Source organism: Misgurnus anguillicaudatus, chromosome 23 (assembly GCF_027580225.2).
Source record: "Misgurnus anguillicaudatus chromosome 23, ASM2758022v2, whole genome shotgun sequence".
NCBI lineage: Eukaryota > Metazoa > Chordata > Actinopteri > Cypriniformes > Cobitidae > Misgurnus > Misgurnus anguillicaudatus.
Window position 1 is genome coordinate 24,199,516 of NC_073359.2, and position 24,773 is coordinate 24,224,288.

The 24,773-nt window shown below is 36.1% G+C and overlaps 1 protein-coding gene across 4 annotated transcripts; it reads right to left on the bottom strand.

Annotated features, from left to right (window-relative positions):
• Window positions 1-2,515: 2,515 nt before the first annotated feature.
• stat1a (signal transducer and activator of transcription 1a) lies at window positions 2,516-24,167 on the bottom strand. Of its 4 annotated transcripts, none has more exons than XM_073862306.1 (25): window positions 23,990-24,164; window positions 22,739-22,883; window positions 21,818-21,968; window positions 21,546-21,641; window positions 21,319-21,408; window positions 21,133-21,211; window positions 19,150-19,241; window positions 18,897-19,048; window positions 18,372-18,530; window positions 18,194-18,286; window positions 18,050-18,109; window positions 17,071-17,094; window positions 16,847-16,934; window positions 16,712-16,753; window positions 16,521-16,604; window positions 16,324-16,422; window positions 15,681-15,816; window positions 13,641-13,696; window positions 13,374-13,465; window positions 12,979-13,118; window positions 12,294-12,482; window positions 6,089-6,164; window positions 4,204-4,273; window positions 3,160-3,198; window positions 2,516-2,754 (listed from the first exon to the last, which is right to left on the bottom strand). In XM_073862306.1, exons 2-25 carry the CDS (start codon window positions 22,864-22,866, stop codon window positions 2,734-2,736), a joined length of 2,256 nt encoding a protein of 751 aa, XP_073718407.1. In that variant the 5' UTR covers window positions 22,867-22,883; window positions 23,990-24,164; the 3' UTR covers window positions 2,516-2,733. The 4 variants fall into 4 exon arrangements, with proteins under 4 accessions (XP_073718407.1, XP_073718406.1, XP_073718404.1 ...); XM_073862305.1 differs by having other exon boundaries at window positions 21,319-21,411; XM_073862303.1 differs by lacking the exons at window positions 2,516-2,754; window positions 3,160-3,198; window positions 4,204-4,273; window positions 6,089-6,164 and adding an exon at window positions 7,075-7,448 and having other exon boundaries at window positions 21,319-21,411; window positions 23,990-24,167.
• Window positions 24,168-24,773: the final 606 nt, after the last annotated feature.

The window sequence follows — 24,773 nt, forward strand, 5'->3', positions numbered from 1 at the left end:
AGCAAATAGGTCTAAATGTCCCGTGGATTGTGTTGACAGCACTATATGATGGTTTTTATGTCTGTAAGCACACGTTATATTCACACATGCACAGTGATTGTTTTAAGGACGTGTGAATACTTGAACAAACCTCCAAAGCCGAGTTGATCTCAACTTTGAGAGTATTTTCTAGTGGGACACTATTGTTGCCGTTATTAAAGTAGGCTATTGTAAGTGTGTTTTGTAAATGTGTGTTATTTATTAAATGCTAAACGTCACAATGCAAACATACAAGCTATCAGTTGTATTGTTTTTCTGACTTATTTTAATTATGTTTTGGTTACACCACTATTATAATAGATATTCGTAAAGGTTGTTAAAATTATTGCGCTATCTACTGCATCGTGTTGTGATTTCTTAGATTTTTATTTAATAATTACACGCATGAATTACTAGATAAAAACAATAAAGGTTTAAACCGTAAATTATAAATAGTTTGTTTTCTATAAATGTTTTATTTCTTAAAAGCACATTTACCATACTTTTCCAAGGCATTTATTCAGTGTGGGACTTAAGTCGCAAACCTATATTAATTTCTTTGTCCTGCTGAACACAAATTGAGATATTTTGGAAAACAGATCTGGGGCACCATTCACCTCCATAGTATTATTTTTTTGTACTATATATGGTTTCAGCAGCAATAATATAAGCAAACGGCTTTTGTGAAATAAAAAACGCAACTTCAGGTACTTTCACATAGAATAGAGCATTTTATTTCTGATAACAACACGCTAAATGAATGACAAGTACATAATCTGCATTCATATATCATATCTAACACATACTAACGTTACTGTATAAAATAATCCAAATTTTTATTATATTTTATTAATTATTCATTTTATTTTTGGGTGATTCTCGCAAAATTAGACTTATGAGGTGTCATGAAACATTTTGATTAAAAAAGTAAATGCAAAGTAAGAGTATCAAAATAAGAAGCATACAGTTACAAACATCTCTTCATGTACTATTTTGCACATGATTTCAAATGACATCATACAAACCAATTTTGTTGTTTTTTCCACATTTAAGAGGAACATTTTCATTACCGCAACGTGTCCATGACTGAATTTGGGTTCTTTGACATGAAAATATTTATAATTAAAAAATCTAAAAAAAAAAGACATTTACAGAAAAGAAACATGTGGTATTTGTAATAATAATAATTGAAAATAATAATGAATATAAAAAAATTCTCATCCTCCGCAACAATTTTCAATCATTGTTTAAGCCCTCAATGAACTAACATTTTCCCCCCAAAAAAATTGTTGGAAGGGACATAATTGACTGTGACACTCAAGATGGCTACCAGGTAAGCAGTTCTTATTTTTCTATCCAGATAAAAGTTTAAATTTAGTTTGTCATAGTACCTAGACAACTTTTTAGTTCTCATTACCGAAACATGAGTTTGTAAATGCATATTTAATGTTGTGGTAATGATAATTTTTGATAATGATAATCTAAAAAATTTTATAGTAAATATTTTTTAAATCCTCTAAAAAAATGGTTATAGTAAGTTCAGACCTTAATCTTATATGTGCAAAAAAAAATTGGTTTCAATGGCTTTTAAAAAAAATCTGATGCTGGACACCTTTTAAGTCTGGATTTCGTGAGAATCACCCTTTTGGTTCCAGGCGCTTCATCGCGAAAACATGCGTGGTTACGATGAAACCACCTATAGAAGTCAATGGTGCCCCAGATCTGCTTGGTTACAAACATTAGTTAAAATATCTTCATTTGAGTGAACTATCCCTTTAAGACAACTATACAATAATTACGATATATTGCTTTGCACTTTGTGAGATTTTTAAGAAATATATACAGCATTTGTTAGTCTACACCAAAAGCTTTTAGGTATATGTTTAAAGCAAACGGTAGTTATCGAAAATATTTTTTTATAATGCCCACGACAGACTAAGTAGACAAATAATTGTAATTGAAAACAGCAGCACAATCCAGTGTGGAAAAGAAAATACATAAAGGTACAAACATGTGCAAACAAATAAAAAAATGAAGCACCAGACATTTCAGAAAGCATTCAGGATTTTTTTCACATGTGTTTAAGAAAACTAAACACCCAACAGCTTAAATGTGTCAATCTGACCTGAATCCTTGCTTTTTAAAATCATTCTGGGTAATCTAAAATACTCTAGGGTCACATTTTAATTTATAGTTAAAAATGAAGCCTTCTCAGAACCATTAGGATTGTATCCCCTTGCCACATTATTTTAACTTTTTATTAATTATTTCTTACTTTCTGCCTCTTTATCTCATCACTTGGCATATCAGCAATAATAAAATGTATAAAATATAGTGCTATTTACAAACTATAACGTCTATGTCCTTATAAGGTTGCTTAAATTTGCCATATTAAGTGCTAAGTATACTATAGCATGAATGTAAAATTAGTTTTCTCTTTAGTTTTTTATAGATGGCAGCATATATACAGTATTTTTTTTTTTTTTAAAGAAATCCGTTCGCTACAACAAAACAAAAAGGATCTGACCTCGCCTCACACTTCATGGTGTCTTACATCACTATGTGACTTGCCAATAACGCGAACCTTTCCGTATTGCAATAAGTACGTCTATCGAAACCTTGCATTTGTAACGTAAGTGCATGATAGTTAAAGACACGTCGTGTGTGAACAATCCTTTTTAGGTTTTTTTAAGCAAAAATCCATGAACCCAGTCCTTAAGAGAAGTTTTGTGGCATCTGCAAAGTAAAAATGTGTATCAGTGCCTGGCTGTAAATGAATATTGTTGAGAAATGTAAACTGTAATTGATCATAGAAATAATTCCATTATACTAGAAAATATTCACTAATGGGGCGGTCACACTACACAACATGCGCTGAATATTTTTCAGACGAATTTTTTATTATCCATCTTTGCTTTTCATTCGAGAAAGGTCATGCCGTGATCTACTGGACACGAATTTACAGGTCAAAGTTTACCAGACTTGAACTTTGGTATGCAGCGAAATGTGAAATATCTTTCCAGTCTAAAGCATTCGCATTTGTATGAATGGAAGTAAATGGAACAAAAGTGTAGTGTGTGACCACCCCTTAAGTAAGCAACAAATGCGTATATTTTGAAATACACAAAAATTGTACCCTACCCCCAAAATTGTTGATTCCATATCTGGTATGAATGGATTCTACAGACAAAACAAAATAATAACTGTATGCAATATAATATATATATATATATGGTAATATATAAATAATATAATAAATGGTAGCGGAAGAGAGAGTATATGAAGAGTTTGGTTCCAAAACGGAATCAACGCCAATAAAGAAATAAATTACCGACAAAATCAGTATGTATCTGGTCAGTTTTAAAAAGTAAATTCTTAATTTTACGCGAAATCCAATATCCGCCGTGTTATTTTGTCATCTTTTCATTCCTTTTTCCCAAAACGCGATAAACGCCAGTCCTCCTTTTCTGCAGAATGCAATAAATCCGCTTAACCAATCACAGCGCACCATTCCACGCATTGTAAACAATAATGGCGGTGTGTTGAATACACACGAAATACTAGTTTTCCTCATCTACTTTGTACTTCGTGATTAACAAACAAACAAAAACAAAATAATACTTTTGATGGCATTGATAAACCTGTGGTGGTTTTCTGTGGCGGGGAAGAAACGTAAGCCATCAAAATCTAATAATTCACATGAGAGGCACTCGGGAGACGGAACAATGCCGGCTATTGCTTGTTTTCACACGGCAGCATCAAGCTTCTGTCATGCTAACACATTGACCCCAGGGGATCTTACGAAAAACTGTCCATTATTTTACCAAAGTCAACGAAAATCGAGCAGGACCAAAACATTTTACAGCTGATCGCTGTGAAAAATGCTAAGCGACGACGTCAAGTATAACCGCAGCAATGACAGTGTTCCTAATACGACAAAGTAAGTGTTTTGATTAATTTTTTTAATCAGTGTATACCACTAGTCAACTAAATAAATATAACATGGTAAAGATGAATGCACATTTATATATTCATTCAATAGATTTATAGCATTTTGAAAAAAAAAACTTCATCTTGTCACTTTCTTGGTATAGAAAACACGTTTTTACCGAAATTAGTCAAAATGGATTTATTCAGTTTTCGAACCAAACTCTTCATATATTTATATATATAATGTATACATACCATCCGCTCTAGCTCGACAAAGACCTCAGGTGACATAGGCATGAGGTTACGATCATAATCCTGTGGTTTCCTAAAATCACACAAAACACATTTGTCAACACAAGATGTTGTGCTTATGTTGATATTCTTGATTGGATAGTTATAGGATTGTGAATATATTGTTCAAAGATATTAAATAGTTTAGTATGTTATATTAAAAAAATATAACTTTTTTATTTGATTAATCGCAGTTATTCTTTGGACAGCCCTAGATTTAAGTTAGTACTTTGATAATATCAAAAAGTACTAACTTAAAGGGATAGTTCGGCCAAAAATTATATTAAACCCATGATTTACTCACCCTCAAGCTGTCCGAGATGCATATGTCCATCGTTTTTCAGAAAAACAAAAAAATGAAAATGTTTTAGATCTTTCAGTTGATTAAATGTGAAGTTACGGGGTCCACGACCTTCAAGTCCAAAAAAAGTGCGTCCATCCTTCACAAAATAAATCCAAACGGCTTCAGGATGATAAACAAAGGTCTTCTGAGGGTAATCCGCGTGGTGTTGTTGTAGAGATATCCACATTTAAAACTTTATTAACGTAAATAACTACCTTCCGGTAGCACCGCCATCTTAGTCGTGTCCGCATTTAGGAAGCGTGGCCAACAGCCAATCACAGTGACCGCTACATATGCTCCGTTCTTCCATAAACGTAATTGGCTGGCTCTGCCTAGGTAATTTGCATAAGGCGATCTGATTGGCTGACGCACGCGTTGCCGCTTGAAAAGTTGAGAAATGTTCAACTTCTACCGCGAGCAACGGCACTGACGCGGCGCCGACGGATCCACAATTCAGTTCGGCAACGCATGACGTCACCCATTAAAAGTGAATGGGAAGCGTTAACGCTGACGCCCCGTGTGAATGCGCCGTTACGCAGCCTACGGAGGCTACTCTGCTGCTGCTCTGTGCCCCCGCCCTCATAGATATGTACACTAGATGTCGCATTGGCGACGGCAGTTCATTGGACCGAATGCGTCAAACAGAGCCGCCATCTTGAAACAGGGGAACCCCGCATCAGCGTCATTGTAGGCAATGGTGTAACAGAAATAAAATTACCATAAATCGATTTTCTTGGTTTTCTTTTGGTCCGTTTCAACAGTCAGACATGTATTTAGCATTTAGTCCAGGAAAAAATAAAAGTTTTGATTTTATGAAAATTTACTTTTTCTAACTGTAATGCATAGTGCTAGTTGCCCTCACATTCATACGCAGCACAAAAGTCCGGCATCGTCCATGAATTCGAAGTACAGGCAGAGATGGCAGCTTAACCTAGATACTTCCTATGACAAGACCCCTGTTCTAAGATGGCGGCGGTTTTGACGCATGCTCAGAGCCCCAAGGCGACATCTAGTGTATATATCTATGCCCCCGCCCTCCGAATTTGTCATACGTCACTAAGAAAAGTGCGTACACTACGCTAATACTCTCTCCTGAATGCGGAGGAGTATAAGATTGGCGGCGCTACCGGAAGGTAGTTGTTTACGTTGATGGAGTTTTGAATGTGGATATTTCTACGGCAACGCCGCGCGGATTGCCCTCGGGGGACCTTTGTTTGTCGTCCTGGAGCCGTTTGGATTTGTTTTGTGAAGGATGGACGCACTTTTTTTGGACTTGAAGGTCGTGGACCCTTTAACTTCCCATTTAATCAACTGAAAGATCTAAAACATTTTCTAAAATATCCGAAAATGTGTTTGTCTGAAAAACGATGGACATATGCAACTCAGACAGATTGGGGGTGAGTAAATCATGGGTTTATATCATTTTTGGCAGAACTTTCCCTTTAAATATTAGCTTTACTGTGGAATTGTGAAGTTTGCTTTGCTTTTTTTGCAACATTGACTTACATTTCAGAGATAGAGATGAGGGTGGTACTGATATAGCCTTCATCTGACTTCCTATCAACATCCATTGGCTCTTGTTCTGGATAAACAAAAGATAAATCAGCATGTATCATTATCCGTGTGATTCGATCCCAAATATCCAAATTCAGGTGTGAATGGAATTTCAAAGTGGTTTAAGATTGAATAATTTACAATACATTTGAAGGGTGTCGAAAGCATACTGCTTAAAAAAATACTCAGATTACTCACATTAATCAGATACGTATACAACAAAAACCTTTACACTGTAAAAAATCCTTGTTGCACTTAAATTTTTGGGCCCTATCGTACACCCGGCGCAATGCGTGACGCAAGTTGCTAGTTTCAACCCGCCGCAATTGTCATTTTCACATTTAGCACCACGTTGTTTAAATAGCAAACGCGCCAATTTGTGCGCCCATGGGCGTTCTGGTCTAAAATCGAGGTGTGTTCAGGCGCATTGTTGGCGTGTTGCTATTTTGAGGCAACTAAAATAGACTACGCCATTGACCAACAAAAACCTGCTCTAAAGTCTAAAGTCAATGCCGCAATATTGTTTTTGTTATTTACAGAGCGCCTTAGTGTGGGAGCCGATGGTGTAGTGGGAAGCCCTCCGATATGTGGTGCTTTCGCACTTTTGGCGACCCGAGTTCGATTTCCGACTTGTGGTCCCATACCCTCTCTCCTCCCTGTACTTTCCTGTCATCTCCTCTATCACTGTTTAAAATAAAGGCAAAAATGGCCAAAAAGCGCGTTAGTAATATGCGCCTATAAACGGGATGACAACGTGCAGGCACTTTGCTTACACACACAGGGCGTGCACTTAACATTTTTAAATATGAAACATTACAGATTTACCTCTGCTGATGTTATTATTTACTCAATGACTGAAAAAAAACGCCTTTGAAAGAGAACCACAGTTTAATTACAAAAACATATGCATTTTAATAAACTTCACACAATTTTTTTTTAAAACAACAACAACATTAAACTGGTGGTCTTCTCCCTCCTCGGGTTCGCATTTCACGGTGGGATGGGCGACGGGAGGGTCCAGGAGCAGCAGAGCGCAGTGTGGCCATCGATCGGGTGGACGGAGAAGATCCGGTGGAGGGAGGAGGTGTTGCAGATGTCATGCGCTCAGCTGCTTCTGCGAGCCTTCTTACATTGTCTGCGATGCATCCGAGGGGCAGCAGCAACCTCTCCAAACGGCTCAAGCGGGTGTTCAAGCGCCGCACACTTTGATCGTGTCTCTTCAATTCCCTCTCCAGCATGTTAAAGCCGGCCTGGAATGGGTGGTCCTCCTGGTGGATGTTCCCGCGTCGTGATCCGGGTCGCCTCACCTCTCCTGAATCAGAATAGACTTGGATTTCGCAAATTAATTATTTAAATTTTGGATACAGTATGTTTGTGTTTTTAATTAATACTGAATTTCAATATTATAATTGCAGTGTGCAATTATACTGATTCGTCATGACATTTTTATGACAATTTATTTTATGACTGTTGCTTGTTTAATAAAATATTTTCATAAGGAGACCCAATGTTTTGTACACATTGATTGATCATTGCATTACCTTGGACGAGCCCACCTTTAAGTCCCCAAATCCCTCAATGCTTTCAGCACTAAGGGTAGAGGCAGGGACGGACTGGGGCTAAAAAAACAGCCCTGGACTTTCTCCCAAATAGGCCCATCATCCGGCCATTCGCTCCTAGTCGTGCGCAACAGACACTATGATGTCCTGATACTATGCCACAATACTGTCAGACTATCAGACAAGGTTATTTAATATGTCATATTACACTTTGATGTATATTAAGGCTGTGAAATAATGAAAATGGCAATGCCCTATTTTTTGTCTGTAAAGCTTTCACAAACAACCACCAGGTCTTTGCCAATTCCACAATCCTAAACACAAATATGAAAGACAAGGAAAAACTGGACTCTGATGGAAAACAGACAGAAAGTGCAAGCTAGGATTTTTTTGGTAAAACTAATATTTTGTCAATTATTTAGCCCCCTTTCTTGTATATTAGCATGTTTAGAGTGGTCGCAATGCATGCCTGATATTTTCCAGTTTAATTCAATACCTTACCCCCCAGTCACATTATCTACAAGCGACAGAGACAGAGCGACAGGCTACCATTCATTTTCAAGGGAAGTGGCCGTTTGCAAGTGACAAGCGACAAGCTCGCCGGTGTGTGAGCAAGGCGGGGCCAAAATAGACAAGCAGGCTATTTTATGCAAACGCTGAGCGATGCGACAAAGCGACTGCCAATCGGAGTGAAGGAGCAGCGTGACGTAGGTCTGTGGTCGAGTCTGAGAAAATAATTCAAGATGGCGGAAAATGCGTATTTATGTATATATCTGATAAGGTTGGCATTTTATCTCATATATTTTGTTACTTTTATCGAGAAATAAATACTTTTAAATCCAAAATCACCGTTCTTGTAACTTAAGAATACCTCTAAAGTGACTTTTGATTCCGCTTTTAGAAACTAGCCAAGGAACGCCCATCAAGCGAGTGCGTGTCGCTCGGTGTCGTTCACTTTTGTAGCTAATGTGACTGTAGGGTTAGTCTTCATTGTAGCAGAAAATGTGAGCTCACTACAACCTCTCATATACAACAAAGTCAATAAAAGAAATGAAAATCAATGCAATACGATGAATGACCACCCACAGAGTACAGACTGATTTTAAATGGGGTTGGTTAAATTTTTTTTGCTTTTGTGTGTGTGTGTGATTTTGGTTAAATGACAGTTAGGTTACAGTTTGACAAGAGTTTACAGTTTGACAAAAGCACAATGTTTTGTTTTATTGCGACTGCACACAGATAAGCAAACACTTTGCAGTTTGAATGATGTCCCATATGAACAAAATGACGGAGTAGGCTATGTATTGTTTTCGCCCGCGCCTCTCTCTCTGTCTCTCACACAGACACACGCACGCACACACATCACGTCTCTCTCTCTCTAACAGTAGTTGCGTATTACGTTAATTTTAGTTTATTTGTTTTTATATTGTGTATATATTATAATGTCATGTGCCCTGCTACTACTGGCACTTACAGGACCTCTTGCTGATGTGAAGTTAACTTGCTGTCTGTCCCTCATCATAACCAGGCTGTGGATGCTCAGGCTCGCAAATTCCGGGAATCCGTGGACCAATCACGGCTAGTAGGCCGACTCTTAATCCTCGTTTTTTTTTTTACACGTAGCAGCATATTAGTAATCGTATTAGTGCCCCTGCTGTTGGCTGTACATATTGCTTTATTAGACTTTTTTTGCCGACGGCCGAGTGACGGCCCTCCGTTGAACGGCCGTTCTGGACTTTTCCAGAACGCACAGATTGCCAATCCGTCCCTGGGTAGAGGCAGCGATGTCCTCTGCTCCGTTAGGTCCGGAGTGGCCCTCCACCTGTGGCCACTTGCTGCTTTTTATTAGCAGTGAGCTTTTGTTTTCCCCGTCCCCTGACATCATTGTTCCTTTTTCGGCATTGTACAGCCGTTCTTGTGATGCCAGAAGACGAGGACACAATAACCGCTATCTCCTCCCGCGCATTCTTTACCTCAGGGAGCTTAGGTGGAATTCGGCTTGTCCCGTAGATGGTTTGCAAACACGCTTTAACCTTGCGCACGATCAGTTTCCTTGCTAAAAAAAGCGTTCAGATTTTCCACCTGTAAACCCTGCCATGTAAATAGGGAATTCGCCTGAGACTCTCATTGGTTAATTGCACATTACGCCCAAAACACACCCATTACTCATTACGAGAATAGGAAAAACCCTTTTAGACTGTGTGCCGGTTGCGCTGACCATTTGTCGCGTCGTTAAATTAGCAAAACTGGAATCGGACACGGCCGTTTACACAGTGCGCTTTAGACAATGCGCTTAGATGGTTAAAATAGGTCCCTTTAAGTTTAATCAACTTGAAATTACAATTAATTTAAACTTTTTTGCTATAAATGAAGTTGAAATACCTTAAGCTAATTCAACTTAATTTTATAGCAGTGGAGACTTCTTTTTTCGAGGGCGCTCAATGCAAAGTTCGTCACAACATGTATGTAGCCCATCGTGTGTGTGGTTCGTCATTTCAAAATATGTCTGCGGCACCTCGAGTGATCTTGTGTGCATTACATGTGTTGTCAAAATAAGTGCTTGCAGCAGATTAAAGCTGACATAACACAAGACGTTTTTGCCAATCTAATGTTAATCTTGCTTATATATAGAGTAGTATTTCATCATTCATATGTCTAAAGAGTCTTTTTTTAAATCAGATTTATAAAATAAAAAACAGCCTTTCCGATTTTTGGCGTAAAAGGTCGAACACTTGAAGGCGTGCGGTAGGCGGAGCTGAAGAGTTACGAGTACGCGCAGCTTCGGATACTAGTTTTGGATTTACAGCCGACATAGATGGAAATCAAACTTTAAAAAAAACTTTTTTTTAAATAACCAGCCTTATATTATACATATGATCCAGAATCGGATACTTAGTCAGTAATGGACGAACAGGAACAATAGCAGCAACGATTACATACAGCAGGACGTCTCTATCAGGTAATTAATCCTTGCTTGTTTATCCGCTATTTTAATAAAAAAGCAACATAATCCAGTTTTTAACTGCATTTGCCCGTTTTAAAAGGTGTAAATGTTGTAAATGCAGTAGAAAGTGTTGTTGTTGGTGTTGTTTACATTACATGCACGTATGCGCGATTGCAAACAAAACACGTGAGATTTTGATTTACTTACGCCTATGGTTGGAACTCCTAAATGGGGTCTTTTAAAGTTTTGACCGTTCCAATAGTTGTAAAAAAGTGGAAAATCCGGCGTCAAACTGAACCTTGTTTGTAAAGCAATCCTCTCCGAAATACAGCCAGGGAACAAACAAACCCATTTGCAATAACGTTGCTGTCCAGGAAAAACGAACTGCATCCACTGTTGTCTTACGACAGGGAAAGCTTAATAAGGTTTTCTTCTCCTTACATCCAAAAACACACTTCTTTTGTCGAACTATCTTGCTAAAACAAAATTGTCGCGTGCTGTGCAATGATACCGGTGACTTCTACTCGACGGAGCAATGCTAATGCACGCTCTCGCTCTCACTTGACGTGCAGGGCAGGCATGCTTTTCTGAGGGTAAAGGCCCATAAAAGGAATATGGGGTCAATCAGTCGTAACGGATACCCCCGTTTAAAAAAAAAATTACGAAACTTGTACAAAAAGAAGCTGCGAGTTTGGCTTAGATATACTCTGTTACAAGCTCAACTGCTTTTTTGACACTTATGCTTATGTTTAGCATGAGGACTACAACTCTTAAAGTGTGTTAATAAGTCAGAATGCATGAAATCTCAATAGTCCCTTTCACACATACAGTCTTTACTGGTAATTTACTGATAAATTGCAGTTAACATGTCATGTGTGAACAGAACCTTTCCGGTAAATCAGTGCTCCCAATTTACCAGTAAGACAGGTTGTAAGATTAACGGTAATTTGCCGGTAAGCGCTGTGTGTGAACGAAAAATATAGCATTACCGGCATTTTGATGACGTCAGACCACGCTGACAGATCGGGCGGGCCAATCAGAAAGTTTTTTATACAGGTGACGCGGTTTCCCCCACACTGTTTACAGACGTTTCCACATACATGTTGCTTAAAAGTCGAGCACACCTGAAGTTCCGTTTGACGCCGCCTAACGCAATGTTGTTTGGTCACAAGCAACTTCGCGACCGTTTGCCACAGATGTGAAAACAACAAAATACGGACCGTGGATATTAAGTCATAACCCGCCGTTTACAAATACGACACGGACGGAGCTCGCCACAGGTAACTTCCGCTTTCTCTCCGAGTTTACCGGTATTTTGATACTGATGTGTGAATGATGTCTTACTGGTAAAAAGACGGAACGTCACTGCATGTGTGAACAGCACATTTTTGTTTTTACTGGTAAATTCATTCTGGTAAATTCATGGTAATTTACCAGAATTACTGTGTGAAAGAGGCTAATAAACCTCCCCTTTAACTGAATTGTAAATTCAAGTTGATTAATCTTAAAATTTTAAGTGCAACAAGGAGTTCTTTAAAGTGTAGCCAACCAATTCAGATTAACCAAAGACGATATGATATCAGATGTAAACGAAAAAGAATTAAACTTTATTAAAATTCAAACTTTTTAGATGTTTAATATGTAGATCACTTACTGTCTGTGGGTTTAGAGTAGTATTTCCTGAAGGCTTCGTCTTTAGGTACGTTAGGGTAGAGGAAGCGCAAAGGGTTTTCCGGGACGTTTTCGGCCGCCATCACGCGATAGTTTCGAATGATGTCGGGAAGTGAAACAGCCGAGAGCTCCTTTTTCGTGTAGGGCTCCACAGAGCGAATCTGTGGCTCTTCTAAACAAACAAGCATAAAAAAATCTTGGTGATGAAAGAAGAAGATAAAGGAAGAAGTTTTTATATGCTGAACTTTTATATTTTCAAGTCTAGTCTAAACCAGTGGTTCTCAAAAACTGGCACCCCATTTTATAAAATACATTCATTTATGATAAATTCTGAGTATGAATAAAACCTGTGTAATAAATAAGGCTACTAACCAACAGCACTACATTGTATATTGTAATATGTTTTATTTCATACATTTTCTTTGGGGGGGGCATGAAGGGATGCATCATACACAAGTGGAGGCACACACCCAAAAAGCTTACAAAACACTCAATCAAACTCATACAAAACACTGAGCTCAGTGGTTTGGCTAACCAATATCATGAGTTTAGGGTGGGCCTTATGTTTGGCAGAGAGATTCATCTATTGCATTTTTTCTTTGGTTTGGTGTTTGATTCGCTGTGCACCCGGGTTTCATACATTGTATGAGATTAAAGAAACATCTTACCGTTCGCGTCATGTTCCACCCAGCTGAATGTGATGGCTCCATCGCGGTTGCTTTCACTAAAGCGCAACAGAAACGTCCCGGGAGCTTTGTCGTGTAGCAAAGTTTTAGTGCGGTCCTTGGTCACAAACCCAACGATACACCTGAGAGACAAACGGTGTTAAAAGAAAGCTGCTGCTTTTCCAATTAAATATCTAAACATTTTTTTTTAAAGTTATAGTTACACATGTAGCCAAGATTAACTGATTATTGAGATTTGTGCCTACACAAGAAACCTAAACGTATTTTCTGAAATGCTAATTTTGCTTTTAATGTTAATTCACCTTGTTTTAAGGAAGTTTAGATGTTGTTGTTATTATTATTACCAGTGGTAATAAGTATGGGCCATGAAATCTTACCCATCATCCCAGAGGCTCAACAAGTGTCTCTTTATAAGGTCCAAAATTCCTTCAATCCAAAGCCAAAATGTAGCGTTCTTCTCACCACCAGACTACCCCACATGCAAGACAAACAACCTATCAAATCTTCTTTATACAGACACCATCCACAACTACGATTAACAGAACTGAAATGTGTAATATTTTGCCATTCAACTCGGCAAAATGATGTTCAACCTTATGGCTAAACTGCTCAATTGACAGAAAAAGTGTGATGTGGTAACCAACCTTACAAAATCTATTCCATGGGATCTGAGCTTCAGGATCTGTCACTGCTTTGGGACCTGGGTGTCAAAGTTCATTAAATGTAGTACTTTTAATGATGTATGAGTATAATGTATTATAAATGTATGAAGCTGCAAATCACTGAATGTAATCATTTCTCGCATTAAATTCTGTTTTATACAATAATGTCTTCTTCTTTTTTACTCTAAACATGAAATATATGTGCAAGAAGTGATAATTTTTATATTTCTTGCTTTCAGAGAAAACGTAATAAAATTTTGTTAAAAATCCAATTCAAAAGTAAAAATTTTATTTAAAATACTTTATTAAAATATTGAAGTTAAATTTGATATTTTAAGGTAAAATGTTCAAATTAAAAAATAAATAAATAAAAAACAAAATATATTTAAACTTATATATATATATATATATATATATATATATATATATATATATATATATATATATATATATATATATATATATATATATATATATATATATATATACAATATAAAAGATTTTATATAACAATTTTTATTTGTCTTACACCATTTGCCAACATCTGTTTTAACGCGTTAGGCTTAAGGCCGAAGTACGGTCCATTTTTACGTCTATGCGAGGGTCCGTGTACAGTGCGCGTGATGCAATTTTTGTCATCATAAAAGTGCGCGAGTACTGGTTTTTAAACCCGCGAACATTGTATGCGTTGGTCGTGCATGCGCCTACACTGAATATCACTGAATGTAATAACTTTTCACAATAAATTCTGTTTTATACAATAATGTCTTGTTTTTTTTTTTAACTCTAAACATCTTTAAAACATGAAATATATGCATAAAGTGAGATTATTTATATGTCTTGCTTTCAGAGAAAACGTAAAAAAAAATTGTTCAAAAATCCGATTCAAAAGTAAAACTTAAAAAATATAAAATATAAAATAAAATTTAAAAATCTAAATATATTTAAAATATTATATATACAATATAAAGGATTTTATATAACAATTTTAATTTGTCTTACACCATTTGTCAACATCTGTTTTAATGCGTTAGGCTTAAGGCCGAAGTATAGTCCATTTTTAAGTCTATGTTTTAAGTCTGTGTACAGTGTGCGACTGTGCGTGATGCAATTTTCGTCGTCAGAAAAGTGCACGAGTACTGTACGTGCACCGCTGGATTTTTAAACCACAAACATTGTATGCGTTGGTCTCGCATGCGCCTACAGGAGAAAAAAGTACGTAGCACAGGAGATGCAATGCATTTTGTCGCAACACACTTGTCGGACGTCTGTGTACACGTACGAGTCAAACTAAGGCTGTACATTCGACCGTGCGCGTACAGGTAAAAAACGGACTATACTCCGGCGGGCTACAGACTTAAAATAAATTCTGGTAGATCTCTATTAAATAGGGATGTGCAATATATCGGCTATAAGATATTTTCGAGATAACTGGGCTAAAGGTATTAAATTGCAATACAGTGCGATTATTGACCATTATTGAAAATGTAAATTTAAATGCAAAAAAGGGCACCAATACACTATTTTACTCCCCCTTTACATTTCATTAGTAGCGCCAAATAGCATACTTGTCAATAAAATGGCAACGGCGAGTTTTTGTGCATTAAATATTTTAGAATTTTCTATCCAAATCTAGTTCTTTTAACTGGGACAAAATAATTTTTTTTCATTATTCTAGAGCAAATCAAAAAACATTAAAAGCTTTAGAAGTCAATATATTGTGAAATTACAATTAATATTTATTATATATGATTAAAATGTAAGATTAACATAAAGTATGTTCTTTATTTTTGTTCTATTAATTAATGTCTATACATATATCCTGTACATATATTTTGTTTTAAGGATATTTAGATAATTGTGTTGAAAAAGCTGAGTAAAAATATTATTTTTGCAGTATATGTATAAATTTGATAAATAAAAACAGCCAGTCATTACTGATAAATAAACCTAGTCACTAATGATACAGGTCCTGTCTTATTTATATTGTGATAATGACTGACTGGTACTTTTCACACTTACCCAAAAGTTTAGTTCCCAGCATGCTTAGTTGTTCTTGATTGAGACCCCTTTTGGTAATGGCGGAAAACTGCCAGCTCAGCACCTCCGATAGATGTCCCCATGTACAAGAAGGAGGACTTACAAAAAATGACAGATTCTGGGAAAACAAAAAAGAGACAGAAATAAACTGAGGTTTGAGGAAAGTTACTTGACAAACATCCACAGGCAGCTATATTTACTTATGCAAGTACAAATTCAATTTACTTTCACGAAACACTGAAATCTTTCCATTTTAAAATGTGTAAATGACCAATAGCATTTAAAATATCTTTTTTGCTACTTTAGCCTTAATATCACAAAAAATTGTCTCTATTTCTAGTACTCAGCAAAGAATCATTATCCTTTAAATCAAATGTGAATTTTCATTCTGCATCCTGTGTTTCAAAGTCAAGAATTGAATAAAACTTTTAAAAGGTGCTTTTCAGCTTTAAATGGTGCCAGACCCTGATAGACATTTGAATGCGAGTAAAACTTGCATCATTACCCAACAGGATACGATCAAGACAGGAAGTGTTACTTTGCGCACAGTCAGTAAAATCCAGAGTCCACAAATACATTAGTAACTAGACATCTATATACAAAGCCAGCAGAGACAGCGCTTTACCTTGGGCTCAGAGGTCAGCATGTTGTACCACATTATGGACGCCCATCCACTGGGCAGCTGACTGACGTTGGAGATCACGACTATGGGCAAGGAGGTAGTCTGAAAAACAGGAACGCTCGTTATGGTAGCCAAAATAACTCGGATAAGAGTTTTGCTTCTTTAATAGTTAAACATACAACATAACTTGTTGTATCTACCTCAAAATTCATGACCATTCCAGACCAGCAAAGCTCCGCCTCAAAAGTGATGGAGTGAAGTTCTTCTGAGACGATCAGCGGGCCCTGCCACAAGTTTGAGGCAACAAACTTTTAAACGAAAGCCTCACTGAATGAATTACATACAAACATATTAGTTGTCTCATATTTCGAAGTACCGAACAAATCCTCACCTCACTGGTTCTGTTCCCAGTAACTTTCCTCTCTTTGAGTTGCTGTGACGTAAGAAAAGATTTTATTTAAAAAAAAACACAAGCATATTTGACTGAATTATGGCCTTTTATATATATGGTCTTTATCCGCTTTACCAGATGTCGGAATTCTGCCGCCATTCCGTTGGATTCCTCCATGTTCATCACCTTCATGGATGTTCCCAAGATGTTAAACATACGATACCTGAAACAGGAAGTGATGCTTATCTACCAGGCAAATGAAATTCAATAAAATCTTAAAGCTATTAGCTATTATACTAAAAATGAAAATGTTGTGAAAAAATGAAGAAATATTTCCAATTAAAAAATGACATACACACCCTTTTCGTTTTTCAACAACATCCCTTGAGGGCAAAAAGAGAAATAAAACATTATTTATAGTTTATTTTATTATATTTAATTAAAATTCTGTATGGACTAAATATAGTTTAATTTATATTTATTTATTATTTATGATAAAAAATTTGTAGTGGTGGGCAAAGATTAATCGCGATTAATTGCATACAAAATAAAAGTGATTTTGGCATATATATAGAGTGTGTGCTGTGTGTAATTATTATGTATATATATTTGTGTATATTTATATTTGTGTATATATTGTGTATATAAATGTTTTTATTTTTAATTTATTTTTAATTCATATATATATATATATATATATATATATATATATATATATATATATATATATATATATATATATATATATATATATATATATATATGAATTAAAAATAAATTAAAAATAAAGTATATTGTATATAGATGTTATATATATATATATATATATATATATATATATATATATATATATATATACACATATATATATATATATATACACATATATATATATATATATATATATATATATATATATATATATATATATATATATATATATATATATATATATATATATATATATATAAATTAAACATTTCTGAAATTAATATATGTATGTGTGTGGTTATATATACATAATAATTACACACAACACACACATATATTATGCAAAAAAATCACTTTTATTTTGTATGCAATTAATCGCGATTAATCTTTGCCCAGCACTAAAAATTAGAATTGATGAAACTGAACTAAAAAGCCATTTCGACAAAATACAATACATTATACGAATTAAAAATGAATAAATAAAATAATATATTGACTTCTAAAAATTTTTTTCGTAATGTCCGTTTGATGCTTTAAAAAAAGTATCAATTGACGCCAAAATTATATTTCTGTCATTATTTGACTTGGTTTAGTGTCTGACTTTGGTTTGTTTTGCATTATACTTACTTATCAAAATGCACCTTCACGCGAACAGTGTGATTAAATTCCTGAAGTTTTATAAGCATTCTGCAATAAAAAAAATGTGACTCATCAAAACCGAACGATAACATCTGACCTCTCGTTTCAAAGTATGAATTTATTTACCCTTACCGAATTTTAAGGGTAAACAGAACTCCTGTCTTGAGCACCAATGGTCTTTGAAGTTGGGTCGGCATGCACGGTTGTCTCTCAACAACCAAGGAGCTGAACACACATGCAAAAAAGGTTAGCTAAGTATTAAACGGAATCTGCAAAATGCAACATAGTTGTACTTCTTAAGGACTCTTACTTTGTAATAAGAGTTTTGAGGTTTAACGTAATCCTTTCCTCCAGAGTGCTTTTGCTATTGGTAATAGGGTCGTTTTCATATGTGAACTTCTGCTCCAGTTCAAGAAGTTTCTTTAGTTGCTGTCTAAGCTGAAGCAGAGATTCGCCAACTGAAGTAAACCTACAGGAAATAACAAAAATCTTAAAGGGGACACTTCGCAAGACATTTTTAAGATGTAAAATAGATTTGGTGTCCCCAGAGTACATATGTGAAGTTTCAGCTCAAAATACCATATAGATAATTTATTATAACATGTATTATCCCCTTCTGACATCACAAGTGGAGCCAAATTTCAATTACCTATTTTTTCACATGCTTGCAGAGAATGGTTTACCAAAACTAAGTTACTGGGTTCATCTTTTTATCACATTTGATAGAAGCACTTAAATATGGAAAAAGCCAAATTTTCATGATACGTCCCTTTTAAAACTCGACACAATCTTACAATGTGCAAAATGGGTAGCTCCGCCTAAAGTGAAACCTCACCAGTTCTGCAGCTGGTCCAAGCAGACGTTGGTCATACCCCCGACGCAGGACATCTGCTGACGCCGTTTCCATTCGGCAAGTTCTGTTGAGATGAGCTCGAACACCACCTGATCCATGAGGTTCAAGACCTCTGATATCTGACTGATCACGTTCTGCACAGAAACCCAAACCAGGTTAAACCCAACTGCACAGTGGTCCTCAATAACCAATCGGCAGTACGGGAGGAACGACAACCCATCTGAAAAATTCCTACCTTTCTCATGTCGTTGAGTTTCACTAACATGGAGTGAATGGCCAGCCTCTCCCGATTCAGGTCTTCTTTCGAAATCGTCCCGTTCAGGTCCTCTGTCAAACAAAAAAACATAAAAATAAAAATAAAAAAGCTATTTCAATAAAATGCAATACAAATGATAAATTAATAAATAAAATAAACAATATATTGACTTCTGAATCAATTTTTCGTAATGTGTTTGATGCTTAAAAATATATATATTGACAGAACTTCGACAAAAAGTAGTTTACCATTGATCTTTAATATATATTTAAATAAATGATATGTTAATAAATAAACAATATATTGAGGCAATACTGAATTTCTATCATACATGTAAACATGCATGTGTGTGTGTGTTTTTATAAAATAGTTACACACAGTGCACACATATATTATACAAAAACAAACGTTTACTTTGTATGCGATTAATCGCGGATCGTTTTATGTTAATCTTACATTTTTATCATATATAATAAATATTCGTTGTAATTTAACAATATATCGACAAACAATGTTTGTTTGATGCTTGCAGAAAATATTTTTTTTATCAATTTACAAACCTACTATAGACAGTTTATTGGACATGCACGCATTGCCGTAGTTAAAGGGGGGGTTTAATGGTATTTCAAGCATTCTGACTTATTAACACAGTTATAGAGTTGTTTCCTCATGCTAAACGTAGGCAAAGTGTCAAAAATGCAGTTGGGCGTGTTTCAGAGTATTTCTGTGCCGAATGCACTTCGCCAGGGTTTGTACAAGTTTCGGCTAGTTTTTTTCGATTACAGTTCTAACTGACGTTTCAGGGGTTTTCGATACGTATCACTTCTTTATATGGGCTTCCGCCGGAAAACTTCCCCCGGAAAACCCCGCCCAGCCGTCAGTCAGCGGGAGACGCTAGAGCTTGCTAACAGCTTATCACGCCACTCAGCTTTTTTTAATTTCAAAAGTCAACAATGGCACAACAAGAAGTGTGTTTTTGGATGTAAGGAGAAGACATCCAGCCTTATGGAAACAATGGATATAGTTTATTATCCGGATTAGCAGCGGAGTTTTGCGTGTGTGTTTGATGCTGTGGATTTTCAGAACCGGGTCATGACGAGTTACACGCGGTAAGTAAGACTTCTGTCTTATGTTGGAAATAGTTGCGTGCATATTATATAAATGACACGAACATGTAGTGAATCATACGTTAAAACAGTGTTGTATAGTGTTGCATGACTCGTACTCGCTCCTCCTGCGGTAGTAACTCCTCCTTCTTCATTTTTTCGTACGTTATCGGAAAGATTCGGTAAAGCTAATCTTTCTTTTATAAATCTGATTAAACTAAAGACTCTTTAGAGTTATAAAGGATGTCATACTACTCTATAGGTACTCCAGATTAACATCAGAAATGCAGAAACAGCGTGTGTTACGTGAGCTTTAAGTTAACTTCTAGTCTATATGTGTTTTTCGGTCTGGTGTGCGTTTTCTTAAAACAACTGTAGTTCCGTTATTACCAATAAAGTTCAATGATAACAACGACCATAGTTAGCTTACACTGCTTTTGGGTAACATTAGATCAGTGTAGTAGTTGATACACGTTAGATATGATATCTGAACGAAGGTAATTTACTTACTTGTTATTAGAAATAAATTACTGTAAAAGGATTTTATTGAAGTCTACCGGAAGTTAAAGAAACTCTTTTTTTGAAAATATGCCTATTATTTTTAGTGCGATGCTAATGGTCTAATCAGATTCAATAAATTGTGCTAAGCTATGCTAAAAGTGCTAGCGCCAGACCCGGAGATCGGCTGAATAGATTACAAAACGGTAAGAATCAAATGTTTAACTCTCGGGAAGCTGGAAACTGAGCATATTTTCAAAAAAAGTGGAGTGTCCCTTTAGTTTGTACCACAAATGCCGATTGTTTATGTTGCTGCTAAAACCCTCTATAGAGAAAACAGATAGATTAGCTGTGTCACCTCTGCTTCGGTGAGTTTTGTCCTTGAAGTCGTATTCATCTTGCAGATCTTCAAGATTTTTAATGATTTGTTCAGTTCCCTTGAAAGTTAACACAGAAAGTTACACACAACCGGAAAAAGAAAAGGAATGCTTTCCCAAGTCGCTTAATTGCTAAATAATAAATGTAAACTTGACTGTGTATACACCTGCACTTTCATCTTGATGTCTTTTACTTTCGCATCCATTTCTCGATGTTTCTCCACGATCATGTCGTTTTGGGAGCTCTCTACACGATTCTGCTACAGAAAACTACTTTAATACAACAAGCGGACACTGCGCAAATTTATACCATAATAAAAAAAACTGGGAATACCAATGTATTTACAGTAAATTTTACAGTTGCGGTAATTGTTGATGTTTATAAACCACTGACCTCGGACATTTGGGCAGATACTAAAATCTTTCTCTCCTCGTTCAGGTTCCGACTGATGATCATTGCCATGGAAACAGGATTGTCTTGGAAGAGACTCTAGGAAAAGGTCGGAGTTGACTAATCAGGAAATGCATCAATTTGAACCTCACTCTCCTAATCTCCGCATGCATTATTTTGCATTAAAATAAATTCAAACCTGTGTCTGTAAAATCATTATTGCATTTGTTTTGTAGCATGACTGTTAAAGGAAATGTTCAATTGTTAAAAGATACCTGCAAGTTCCTCTTGATCTTGCGGATGTTGTGCTGGTTCAGGAAGTCTTTCTCCATTGCAAACCGGCTGTGTTGATGATCCAGCTGTGTTAAAAGGTCATGAAACCTCACGGTGGCTAAGGACTCGTTCTCTACGTTGGCAACGTGGTCCCTACAGGTCACAAGAATAAATTGTTAAACTATTAGGGGACGTGCACACCAAAGTGTTTAAACGCAGCTAAAAAAGCCAAGCGGACGCCGACATAGGCGCTTGCTAGCTTTTTTCAGCTGAGCGCTTTGGTTGCATACTTCTGCTTTGTTTATCAGTCGTTGGTTGTTATGATATTTGTCCCACCCCTCCTCCACTGTGATTGGACAGCCAAATGGGAAGTGACATTGACGAGTTAAGCGTTTCAGCCAAAGTTCAAAATTTATCAACTCCCGGCGCTCAGCTCGGACAAAACACACCAGCCGCTGGAGTTTTTAAAAAGTGTCGCGCTTCCATCGAAAACAATTAAAAACAGCAGCCGGCGTAAACGCTTTGGTGTGCATGCTACCTTAATGTTTTGAGCTTATTTAGATATCGATACGTTGCCGTGAATACGCAGGTAGCATGCACACCAAAGCGTCCACGCCGGCGGACGTCCTCAACCGTTTCCAACGGAAGCGCGACACCCCTCAAAAACACCAGCAGCTGGTGGGTTTTGTCCAAGCTGAGCGCCGAGAGTTGAAAAATGTTAAACTTTGGATAAAAGCTCAGCTAGTCAATGTCAAATGGTAAGTTCAAATAAAAGTATCTAGTGGACAGAGTACAACTCGCTGAGGGTGGAAACTATGGTAATGCAGAACTGTAAGTGGGCCGGGCTTTATCAATGTGACCTCACATTGTATTATTTAATATGTTAATTCTATTTATAGATATATTTATAAAATAATTCCGACCAGTCATGGCTCTCTATCCAGCTGCTAAGATACTGGCGGATGGCCATTGGGAAGTTGTCATCGTACAGCTGATCCACTTGCTCCAAAAACTTCGAATCCAGTTGCTGCAGCTCCAACCACTGACTCATGTTGGCGACTCTGTGGGCTGTGGAGGAAATAAGTAAATAGAAAGGTAACTAAATAGATGGATTTGTTGTTGTTGACGGATGCGGAGGAAGGAAGGTTAGTACACAATGCTTGTGCTAGATACAATGATGAACCAACATTCAACAAAGACGCACACTGCAAACGACAAAATTTTATCCAGTAAGTTAGTTAAATAAATGACGAAAACACCCTTTGTGAACATCTGAATACATCATCGATTAAAAAAGTATATATTAATATTAATTAATATATTATTGAAATATGTAAGAATAATTAATATTTAATTTAATATAAAACGTAAGTTTTATTAAATAAAATTATGATTAAATAATGTTACTTTTATTTATAAAAGTATATTTATTAATTATTAAAAAAAATTCTTAGGTTATTACAAATTATTAAATAAGTATTTTTCCATTAATTAAAATATTATTGACATATGTATGAATAATTAATATTTAATTTAATATAAAACGTAAGTTTTATTAAATAAAATTATGATTAAATAATGTTACTTTTATTTATAAAAGTATATTTATTCATTATTAAATATTATTATTAGGTTATTACAAATGATTAAATAAGTATTTTTCCTAAATATGCCAGAGTTAGATTTATAAATCCTTCAGCTTTCTATGAAAATAATAATTGCCTATGGCACGTCCCCATTTTGAAGGGAGTGGGTGTGTACGTGTGGGAGCATGTGCTTGGTGTAAATCTATTATTTCTATTGAAGTTATTAACAAGTTATAAATATGATCGTTTAGTCTAAATGTCCTTTTGGATTACAGACAGATCAAATATTTTTATTTTAAGACTACTGTAAGACTGATAAGTTACATGACGCATGTTGTTTTGTTTATGGGGCTGAACCTAGCTGCCATGTAAGTTACGCAGCCTCGTGTTTTGTTTTGCCAGCATTTCACATTTACACGATAAACATCGCTGTACATGAGAGATTATTGACGACATCGATGTATATAAATCGTTTATTCGTACATCATTATAATATCGAGCAATAAAGCAGACTTCCTGAAAGTTTACAAGTAACGTTAGAAAAAAAATATGCTGAATGCGGAAATATTATTATATTTTATTACTCACCACCAAATGCAATGTTAAAAATCAAGAGTCCGCTGATATACGTTACGTCTCCTCTGCCAACAGAAGAGGACAAACAGGTCAGTTCCCTGTTTAAAGTCGTTTACAGTTTTCCAGTTGTCTTTTTACAGTATGTCGGGCTCTTACTGGAACGCGCTCCTGTCTGAGGAGACTGCGTTTGAGTGACAGGAAAACGAGCCAATCGGCAGGCGGAATTTCGACCACCCAGAACCGCTAGCCAATCAGCGCGACCTGACATCTCCCGTGACGTGGTTGGAATTTTGGACAACAGATCGAGTCTTAAAGCCACGTGATTTATAGGAAACTGAAACCTGCACGGGAAGCGAATTTCATCATCACTCGGGTAAAACGAGTTTTTGAGAAAAGTACTGAATCTTAATGTGTTGTACACAAGCAACGTAAATGTCAAAGAGGGAATTAATTGCACAAGTGACGAGTACACGTCGTTGATGTGGTCTGCATTACATTGCAGCTGGCGTCTTCAAGTTATACCCTTGCGAAAAATTAACCATGGTTTTACTGTAGTAAAAGTGTAGTAGCAGGGTTTTCGGTGTATTGTTTACGCTGTATTATATAAATAAGGGTTTGTCTGCATTAAATGTCAGATTGCATCTTTAGGTTAAATGAGACTGGGCAAGTTGTCACAATTGCTATTTAAAGGGGACATGTCATTAAAATCAAACTTTTCCATGTTTAAAGGTGGGCTGCATGATCTCTGAAAGCCAATGCTGACATTTGAAATCACCTAAACAAACACACCCCTACC

What these genes read in the sequence shown, in the direction of transcription:
- stat1a (XM_073862303.1), bottom strand. Translation starts at nt 22,866, where the DNA reads ATGAGTCAGTGGTTGGAGCTGCAGCAACTGGATTCGAAGTTTTTGGAG. An exon ending in TGGATAGAGAGCCATGACTG is followed by an intron (nt 21,969 to 22,738) that starts GTCGGAATTATT and finishes TGTGACCTGTAG; the next exon opens with GGACCACGTTGCCAACGTAG. An exon ending in CTCAAAACTCTTATTACAAA is followed by an intron (nt 18,287 to 18,371) that starts GTAAGAGTCCTT and finishes ATGTGTGTTCAG; the next exon opens with CTCCTTGGTTGTTGAGAGAC.